Below are 10,323 nucleotides of genomic sequence, written 5' to 3' on the forward strand. Positions count from 1 at the left end.
CCGTGCGGCCTCTTCGGGCCCCGCCCCGGCCGCAGCCCCCCCAGCCGGGGCAGGGCCGGTGCACAGGCCGGGCTGGGGGCCAGCAGGGCCACGTGAGCCGCAGCCATCGCTGCTTCCTGCAGGAAAATCCCAGCCCAGAGCACGTGGCGAGGCCGTGGGAGCCCCTCCTGCCCTCCCAGCACCTGCTCGACCCTTCCCAAGCGGATCCACCCCGTCCCTCTTCGCTCTCCCGGATGGAACTCTCGGATCCCCGCCCTGAATGTTCTCCCTTTGCCCACAGGATCCCAAAAATCCTAAAGCTCCAGGGAAAGATCAAAGCCCAAGATCACCTCCAGCTCTGAGGGACACAAAAACGGCCTTTTGAAATTAAAATTTATCATTTTATAACCCCCCACTCTCTCTTTTCTTATCAGAGCTGTTGCTGCTCCTCCCCCCCGCGCCCACAGAGGAACCAGGAAGCACCAGGGAGCAAAAATCCCTGAGAAGGGCCGGGCCTGTCCCCACCCGGCCGGGAACACCCGGCTGGAACAGCCCCGGCTCCTCCTGGCACACCCCAAACCCCCTCCCAGAGCCAGCTTCCCGTGTCCAGCCTTCCCAGAGCCCCGTGGAACGGGGAAGGGGTTTGTTTTCCAGCCGTGGGATGCGGAGGGGGAAGGAGAGCAAAGGAATAATAAAATCAGGGGGAGTTCGAGCTCAGGGCACGACAGGGAACAGCGGTGCCAAGGACAGCTCCCTGTCCCTATCCAGGCTTCTCCAGGCCCAAACCCCGGCTGTGGGAAGCAGCAGCAGGATGTATTTTGGCTGGAATCTGGTGTTTTAGGAAAGCAGCTTTTTTACAGGTGCCAGGCCCTCCTGGGAGCCAACAGGGAGCAGGTCCTCATCCAAAACCCACGGAAGGGGAGCAGGATGGAAAAGGGCTGGGGTGGCATTGCCCCACCAACTCCCCCTCCCCAAAAATCCCTGGGCCTCCCCTCATCTCGCAGTGCCACCAGCTGCCAGGGACCCTGTGGCATTTCCACATCCTGCAGGCCCCTGGATCCTGCACAGGGGGGTGGGATCGCTGTGGGATCGCTGTGGGACCGGTTGGGATGGGCCCCCCGGGCCCCCGGAGCAGGGAGGTGCCGCGTGGCAGGGCCGGGGGAGCGGGGAGGCAGGGCTGGCACCCTGCCCCTGCCATTATCTGCATTCCTCAGCTCTCCAACGTGGGCTGGGTGCGGCCAGGACCAGGGGAAGGGGCAGGACGCGGCCTCTGCCCACGGCTCGGCCCCTCCGGCTGCACCGCAGCTGCCCCAGGGATCCCTCACGGGTCCCACACGGAGCAGCCCTATGGGATGGAGCAGCCCCATGGGATGGAGCCCCCAAAGCACGAGCGGCCTGGGAGGGCCGGCCTTGGCAGTGGGAACTGGCACAGTGGGAATATCAGGGCAGGAAGGGAGCAGGCAGGGAAAGGGAAAGGAGCAGGGAAAGGGAAAGGGAAGGGAGCAGGCCCCAGGCCCAGGCAGCCCACGCTGCCCCTCAGCAGGGCCAGGGCCGCTCCAGGGTGGGACCCCCGCCCCAGCGCAGCCCCGGCGGCCACAGAGCCCAGGGAGAGGAGGCGGCGCCCGACAGCGGACTGGAGTGAACCGGGAGGGATCCAAACAATGTCCCCTTTCTTTGGTGCTCCCTGGCCCAGGCAAGGAGCAGAGGAGCCCTGATTAGGGACGGGGCCATGGCGAACGCCCGCGGGAGCTGCACCGGGGCCGCAGCGCTCTGTTTGCCAGGACACGAGCGGGGTCCAACCTCCTTCCAACCCAACCACCGCCACCTCAGCCACCCCATGGAGCCATTCCCGAACGATTCCCCCCGCTCCTGCCTCGGCCGCGACAGACGGGCCAAGAGCTGCAGCTCTGTTTCCCCAGCACGTCACTCCAGCTCTGGCCGGGTTTCCAGCAGAGCTCAGCAGTTCAGGACAGCGGGATGGTGGCACTGGCCAGCGAGCCAGGCCCCTTGAGACAGCTCAAGTGTCACACCCCCAAATCGCTCGTCTCCCTGGAAAACTTTGGCCTCCAGACCCAACTCTGTTAGGATGGAAATGAGCAGAGCAGGGGAGATAAAATCACCCAGGCCCAGCCCTGCGCCGGCTCCCGGGGAGAGCCGGCTTTGTGCAGCCCCCGCGCCCGGCCCGTACCTGGTGAATCGGACGTTGCAGATGTTGCACTCGTAGGGCTTCTCCCCGGTGTGGGTGCGGATGTGGCGCGGCAGCTTCCCGGCGCCCTGGATCACCTTCTCGCAGATGGGGCACTTCTGGAATGCTTTCGCCCTGATCTTCTTCTCCACCTTCTGGGACCAGGACGGGTACACATCGCCCTCGCTGGAACTGCCGAAATATTTCAAGTAATAATCCATGACCCCGTCCTCGTCCTTGCGGTCGTCGTCGCCGAGCTGCTGCCGCCCCACGGAGTTGATCATCTGCTGGAGCAGGGCGCTGGCGGCCAGGTCATCCACCTCCCTGGCATCGTCCTCCGTCTCCGTGCCAGTGGGGATGAAGCTGGGCGAGTCCCCGGCTTCCTGCGGGTCCAGAGGGCCCCTGGGGGTGCCCCCCTCCTCTTCTCCTGGGGTGGCCAAGCCACGGCTGCTGTAATGTCCGTTCTGGGAAGGGGAGAACATCCCGCCGCTGACCGGCTCCTCGTCCTCACGGTCCAGCCACATGGCCGGGTTGCTGTCAGGGTCACAGTCACTTGCCTTTGGTCTTTCGGTTGGGGTGGCTTGCGAGTAGAAGTCCAGGCCATTGCAGTTCGACTCCTCCTCCTCCTCTTGGCCTCGGAAGTTCAGTCTCTGAAGGTCTCTCAACTCTGGGTTGGTCCACGGAAAGCTGCCTTGGTGGCCGTTCACGGGGTTGCTCTGGAAGAACTCCAGGTACTCTTTTGCTCTGAGATGGTTCCTCTGATCAATTTGATCTACTGTATCCATCTGGTCATTTTTGGCCAGAATCTTCCTCTCCAGGAGATCCGTGCAGACATCCCTGACGGCCGGGATCTCCAGCAGCGTGGCGGCGTTGAGGATGTCGTTGACGTTGGAAGTGCTGACGGTGAGGGTCGCGGTGTAGGCGAACTCCAGCAGCGCCGACAGGGCGTCCGCACTCACAAAGTCTATCTCATACACGTTCTGCTGGTCCACCACTAACCCTGAGGTGAAGAGCTTCTTGAAGTACTGGCTGCACGCTGCCAGGACGGAGCGGTGGGTGGGGAACTCCTGGCCTTCCACCAGGATGACCACGTCGCACAGCAGCCCGTTGTTCCTCTGCTCATTCAGGCTGCTGAGGATGTCGCTGCTGTGATCTGGGAACGGGATCCCTATGGGGCCGTCCACGCCACCCGCCATCTTCCACGCTAAAGGCTGCGGGAAAGGAGGGAACGGCCGTGAGTCACAGCTTGGGGACATCGGGAGAATTCCCAAATTCCTGAGGGACGCACCCGGCAGCACCACGCGTGTCCCCCGCGCCTCTCCCTGTCCCCTGGACCTCTCCCATCGTCCTGCCCGGCATCCTGCCTGTCCTGTACTTACCTGGGAAGGAGGAGGAGGAGGAGGAGCAGAGCCCAGGTGCTCTCAAGTGAGAACAGCTGAATTAGCACGGATCTGGGCCAGAGCAGCACGCCTTGGCAGGGAGCTGGGATCGCCAGCCAGGCAGCACCCAGAGTGAGCACAACCGTGCCCAGCGTGGGCCTGAGCCTCCCCAGTGCATCCCAGTCCACCTCTGGGAGCCCTTCCCATTCCCAGTCCTACTGGGAAGGTCCCCTGCTCACTGAGAGCAGCCAGCACAATGATGTCATCACCGGGAACACCATTCCCATCACTCATCCCAGGGTGCCAGAACACCTGGAGAGATGCAGGCAGGGAATACCCTTTGGGAAGGGCAGGGAGAGGGGAGCCCCAGCCACCCCAACCTGCTGCTGCAGGTGTTTGACAGACAAGAGCTGATCCCTTGAACCCGAGGCAGCTCCTGCTCTTTCCCAGAAGCAGGAGAGAGGAAAGGACATCAGGGTCAGCAAGTGCCAGCACCAGAGCCGGATCTTGGACAGGTTCCAGCACAAGCAGTGGCTCTTCCCAACGCCAAGGGTTTGTTTGGGACAAGATAAATAAATAAAGTCACTCCTGACAGATCCACTTGACTCCAAAGGCTGGAAAAACCCAGAAGGAACCAAGCAGCCCTGGTGGGAAGGGATCCCCTTTGCTGGGAAAGGGACACTGGAGCCAAACTGCCAGCCCCCAATTATCCCACAATCCCAGTCCTCTGATCCCAAAAATTAGGAATAATGTTTCCCTCCTCTCCATCTCAAGCAACAAATCCACGTGCTCCTTGAAGCAGTGATGCCTTTGCTGGAAAATCAGTGTAGTTCCCCCATCCCAAACACTGGGATCAGCAGGAGCCAAGAAATACACGCACAGATCGGTTCCCAAACCACCCTGGCACAAGGCTGGAGTATCCGAGTTCCTGATCTCCAGGTGGGGAAACTGAGGCACGGTGGGACGTGGCCTGTCCCACTCCATGGGGGGATGGATGAGTCAGGATGCATCCAGAATAGGAGCAATTACCCAGGAAGCAACTGCCAGCCCCGGGTCCCAGCACGGAGCAGGAGCCCAGGTTGCACAACTCCAGCTTCCCCCACCCAGCCCAGCCTCCTCAGTAGTTTTCCATATTTACTCATTTTTGAAAAGTTTGGTCAATCCCAGAAAACGAGTTTAATTTTGGCACCTTCCTGTTTTATACAGAGAAAAGGCAGGAGAAGGCAGGTCTGAGGCTGTGGAACACCGATCTGGAGCAAATCCCTGGCTATGCAACAGCAGGAGGACACCAGTGTTCAGCTCCCAAGAGGAATGGGATGGGGCTGAGGAGGAGGGAGGATGCAGGGGAGCTGCATGTGCAGGGCAGGCCCCAGTCCTGCCACCAAGAGCAAACACCAAAGCCAGGCAGCTTCCTGAGACAGCTGGGACTGACTCCAGAGCCACCTCCTGCGCTCCAGGATTTGCCCTTTCAGCCCTAATTTCAGAGATTTTCACATCAGGGTCCTGGCAGGGAGGAAAGGGCAAAGGGCCGTTTGGTGGCACCGCTCCGGACGCGGCCCCGGCTCTGGGTGTGACCTTGGGCAAGGTCAGCCCATCCCAGCATCCCCAGGGGATCCCAGGGACCCTCCTGCCTCCCGAGCTGGGATTCCAGGGAGGCTCCTGCTGCCTCAGCACCGCTGGTCCCATCCCCACCAGGGCAGCAACAGAGCTCCCCAAAAGCCCCTGATCAGAGCCACCACACACAGGAAAGTGGATCCCATATCCCTGCCCACCCCAAAAAGGGCCTTGGAGCTTCCCCCTCCCCTTCCCCTCTACAAGAGATGCTTTACAAAGCTTTTTTTCCCCGAAAACCCGGGGATTTGAGCTGCATGCAGTGTTTGGAAGCTTCGGCCTGCGATCCTGAGGGAGCCGTGTCTGTCCCCCACACACCCCGGCTCTGGGGGCCTGGGGGAGCAGCCAGACCATCCAGGCAAGGTCACCCCCCCATCCTGGGGGCTGGGATAATCATCCCGACAGTGTGGGAATGGCTGCAGGGTCATGAGACTGCCGAGGGCCGGCCTGGAGCCTTGTCCAACTCGGCCACCCCGCACACAACACGGCCTTTGTGTCCCGCGGCCGCGGTGGCCGAGGACAGTGGGGGGCAAAGGGGCCACCCCGAGCCCCCCAGGAATCGAGTCAGGGCCTGGATGCTCCAGCCACATCCAGAGATTGAGTCCTTAAAAAATCACCCCCCATTCCCTTCCCAAGGGGCTGAACAGCCTCGGAATTACCAACGGGAAATGGAGCGTTCCACCTCATGGATTTGGGGCTTTGGGAACTTCCTGAGTGGGAGACTCAAAAGAAGTTCCAAACACCCCAAACCCACTGCATGCTCAAGACAACAAGGCTCAACGCCATGACGGAATGGGCAAGATCCACTTGGGAATGCCCTGCAGCCAGGCGACAAGTGGCAAAACCTCAATTCCTCACCTCTCTCCTCCCAGACCCCCCAGCTCGAGAGCAGCACCCAAAGCTCCCTGAAACCCCTGAGCTTGTGCTTCCCTCAGCAGGATGTCACCCAATCCCTCTCCTCTAGGAGCTCTGGAATTTGACATTTACATTCAAATGAGACGACCACATCAAGATGGGATCACAACCAAAAGTGCTGACAAAACACCTCTTTAATTACCAGTTTTCCACGGAACCTCAGTGCGGTTTTTATTTTTTTCTTTTCCCTTCGCTTCTTTACCTTAAAATTTAGAGGAAGCTGAGCAGTTTGGGAGGGCTCAGGAATGCACAGGTGGAAGAGCTCGGCCACACCTGGGCAACCAGGAACAGCCAATGTTTTCTGTGTGCTCTAATCCAGAAAAGATCCCAAAACGCTTTCCAAAGGCAGAGGCGCCGCCCACTCCAGGTACAGGTGAGAACTTGAGCAGCACCTGGCACCTGCTCGGGGCAGGGAGGGAGAATGGGCATCGCCCTCGCCATGGAGCACCAGGCAAAAGGGCTTTAGGGAATTCTGCCATCCACAAAGCCACATTTCCTGGGAACAGCCGAGCCCTGGGAGACAACCCGTGGATATTGAGTCTGGAGGATGGAGTGACAGGATAAGAGGGAACGGATTCAAACTGACAGGGCAGGGATAGATGGGATATTGGGAAGGAATCCTTCCCTGTAAGGGCGGGGAGGCCCTGGAATGGAATTCCCAGGGCAGCTGTGGCTGTCCCTAGATCCCTGGAAGTGTCCAAGGCCAGGTTGGAGCAGCCTGGGACAGTGGAAGGTGCCCCTGTCCGTGGTTAAGGTCCCTCCAACATAAACCATTCCAGGATTCTGGGATACTCAGCTTCTTGCTCAAGATGCCCAAGGATCCCAAGTTGCTCTGGGATTTCTTGGATGTGACCAAGGCAGGGCAGACTCAGCAGCAGCACCAGGGAAGAATTATTAAAGCAATGGTGCTTTAAACAAAAACACACCTGAAGTGGTTGCTGCCCAAGGCCCAAACACTACCCCAGCATTCCCTCACCACCAACCGTAGGAACGGGAATTTTTTCCCTATGAACAGCTCACACCCCACAAGTCCTCATCTCTTTATAGTTAGGGAGAGACCACCCCAGTGCCCCCGTCCTTCTCCCTGGACACATCTGCCAGGCTGGATGCCCTGGGACGAGGCAGCTCTGCGGCCACGGGGAGCAGGAGGCAGCGCCTGTGCCGACACCGAGCCCAGGACAAGCCCCAGCAGGTCTCCCTCCCTCTGCCCAGGATCCACCCGAAACCCTGCCGAGGCCTCGGGACACGCACCTCGCACGGAGCGCCGGGGAGGGGGGAACACGGAGGCTGCAGGAAGTGAAGGAGGTGTTTTGCCTGCTTGGGAGAAGTCACAATTCCAACCACTCCACAGAGCCATGGAAATTCAACTGCTCCCGACAAGGAACGTGCTGTCAGTGCTGTAGGGCCAAACTATCCCAGTTATTTGGGCCTGGAGAACAGCTGGATGTTCCTGAGAGGAAGACCCTGCACATCAACAGAAGGAACTGCACTGTGGGAAAAATCAAGATAAGAAAACCCCTCAGCATGCTTTTTATTTCAAATAAAACTACATTTTCAATGTTACAGTGGGAAGAAATCCTTGGTCTTGAGGAGGCAACAGAGCCATCAATGGCAAAGAGTGAATTCCAGCTTTCTTCTGTCCCGACTGGACACCCCATCTGGGGTAACATGACCAAGATCATGCAGCTCTTGAAGTGAAGAGATCAGAGCAGAACCAGCACCCTGCAAATATCTGTGGGCTGCTTTGGACAATCTGGCTCTGTTTTCCAAGCATGGGCATCCATCCCCTCCAGCCCCTGCACATCCCTGCCCAGCTCCCAACAGGGAAAAGCGACCGCAGCTCTGGATTTGGGACATGAGGGCTCAGCTAAGGAATGAGACTGAGCCACGTGAGGAGGGTTCAGTTGGTTCCCAAAGAGGCTCCAGATCACACCCCTGAGCAAACCCTGCTCCAGTGGTTCCTCTGAGTGGTTGGTTTGTTCTGGTCCTTCCAAAGATCAGAGCATCCTGTTTCTTGTAGGTCCTTTGGATGCTGGAATGCTGCTGCAAGGGCTCTGGAGAGACCTTCCAGTGCCTAAAGGGGCTCCAGGAGAGATGGAGAGAGACTTTGGAAAAGGTCATGGAATGACAAGGGGGAATGGATTCAAACTGAGTGGGTTTAGATGGGATATGGGGAAGGAATTCTTCCCTGTGAGGGTGGGGATGGACTGGAATGGAACGGCAGAGGTGGGACAGGATGAGCTTTAAGGTCCCTTCCACCCAAACCATTCTGTGATGAGTCAAAGTCTCAAATTCAAGGTGAAGTGGAAGAACATCCAAGATGTTCCGACAGCTCCTGGGCTCTGGCAGCCTCCCCCCGTTTCAGCCCAACCCGACGGACTCACGGCGCGACCACGTAACCAAAACAGCCGGGCTGTCCTGGCCAGGCCGGACCTGCCGGGGAGGTTTGCCTCTCCCTGCTCTAGAAGGATGTGCCTGGGCAGCACAGGAAGCTCCAGCATGGCCAATTCCCCTCCTACGGCCCCTTCACACCAAGCCGCTGCTCCAAGGGAAGGGAAATCTGCCCCAAACCCCACAGAGGCTGCAGTACGGATCAACACATCCCTGAAAACCCAGAACGGAGTGGGTTGGGAGGGACCTTAAAGCCCATCCCATTCCATCCCATGGGCAGGGACACCTTCCCTGATCCCAGGCTGCTCCAACCTGGCCTTGGACACTTCCAGGGATCCAGGGGCAGCCACAGCTGCTCTGGGAAATCCATTCCAGGGCCTCCCCACCCTTACAGGGAGGAATTCCTTCCCTATATCCCACCTATCCCTGCTGACATTTTGAAGCCATTCCCCCTTCCCCTGGCACTCCAGGCCCTTGTGAAGAGAAGGGCTAAAGCTCTCCAAGAGCCTTTACACAAAGGAAGAAGCACCTAAAGCACTGCAGGAACAACCAGGACACATCAGGATTTGACAGCACGGAGGCTCAGACAGGGAAGGAGAATCCCACATCCTGCAGCTGCTGCCAAGGGAACTGTGGCAGGAGGAGCAATTGCTCCCGTGGAAGTCTGGATGGAGCACTGGATCTGAACATCCCCTCGATGAGCATCCCGGAGCTTTAATGCAATAAAGACCCTTGATTTTCCTTCGTGTGGAAAGGAGTAACAGCCCGGAGGGAGGAGCAGTGCCAGGAGCTGGCTGTGCCCTGGTGCTCTGCTCTCCTGTCCCTGGCCAAAGGGGTCAATCCCAGTGCCAGCAGAGCCAGGACAGCCCTTCCCAGCTGCCAGGCAGCCATTTCCTCACCAGGAACAGCCGCATCCCGGGCTCATCTGTGGGAGCCTGCACAGGGCCCAGGGATCTGGTAAGGAATCTCTGAGGTCTGGGAGAGCTGCAGGGAAAAACTGGGGTGAAGAAGCCCCAAGCCCAGGTTACAGCAGCTGATCCACGGAAATGGGCTGTGAGGGAATCGGGAGCCTCCCCTCCCCAGCAGCTCCTGGATGGACAGGTTTTGGGGGAATTCAATCTCCCCGAGGCCGAGAGACCCAGTGAAATGTTCCACCTCACCCCACTTATGATCTTCCCAGGATTCTAAACTGCCCCCTTTCCAGCCCTTCACCAAGACACCTCAGTGGTGACAGTGACAACCTGTGCCAAACAGAACCAGAGCAACTGGAACGGGGCTCCCGAATCCTGCTGGGAGCAGAGGAACCATGGAGTGACCACAGTGGAGCAGGGACCACCCAGGCCGGGAATTGTCGGGAATGCTGCTATGGAGCACCAGGAAGAAAGGGGCTTGCTCCTCTTGGTTTTCCAAAACGGCCTGAATTCCAGCGGTTTTCACTGGCCCAGACAAGGCTGGACAAGCCAGCTGTGGAATTCTTCCAGTGGAACGACAAGTGTCACCAAGGAACAGCCTCACTCCAACTCATCCCAAAGGCCTGGGAAAGACTCTGCATCTCCCAGGAAACCTGGTGGTGTTCCCAGAGACACAGCTCCCTCTGCAAGGACTCACTTCCACAATCCAGGCAGATGAGGGATGACCCAAAGTCACATTCCACAGCTCCCTGGGATGTAACTGGGATGGGATTTCCTTCCAGGGTATGGCACAGCTCCTGGGAAACTCCAGTTTCCAGCTGCTGGCAAAGGCAGGATGTGGACCCCGATGGACCAAGCACCAGCGCTGTTCCGGAGGATCCCAAATCCAGGCACGGAGCCTCCCTGAGCTGCCACCCTCAGCCCCGTCCCACGACAGCACCAAACTCCTCTC

At 59.0% G+C, this 10,323-nt stretch overlaps 1 protein-coding gene and 1 long non-coding RNA gene across 2 annotated transcripts in view; one reads left to right on the forward strand and one right to left on the reverse strand.

Moving 5' to 3' along the window:
• Nucleotides 1–387, forward strand: part of LOC108448697 — a 1,081-nt gene extending 694 nt beyond the window's left edge. Inside the window, exon 2 of the long non-coding RNA XR_001864675.1 lies at nucleotides 281–387. This is a non-coding gene — a long non-coding RNA (uncharacterized LOC108448697). The remainder of the gene's footprint in view (nucleotides 1–280) is intronic.
• Nucleotides 1–8,181, reverse strand: part of ZBTB7A (zinc finger and BTB domain containing 7A) — a 9,993-nt gene extending 1,812 nt beyond the window's left edge. Inside the window, exons 1-2 of the mRNA XM_008639923.2 lie at nucleotides 7,321–8,181; nucleotides 2,168–3,375 (exon numbers count right to left, since the gene is read on the reverse strand). Coding sequence (XP_008638145.1) covers nucleotides 2,168–3,360 — 1,193 coding nt within the window. The 5' untranslated portion in view covers nucleotides 3,361–3,375; nucleotides 7,321–8,181. The remainder of the gene's footprint in view (nucleotides 1–2,167; nucleotides 3,376–7,320) is intronic.
• Between the last annotated feature and the right edge of the window lie 2,142 nt (nucleotides 8,182–10,323).

The sequence above is a fragment of the Corvus brachyrhynchos genome, unplaced genomic scaffold, assembly GCF_000691975.1.
Source record: "Corvus brachyrhynchos isolate BGI_N302 unplaced genomic scaffold, ASM69197v1 scaffold158, whole genome shotgun sequence".
NCBI classification, from domain to species: Eukaryota; Metazoa; Chordata; class Aves; order Passeriformes; family Corvidae; genus Corvus; species Corvus brachyrhynchos.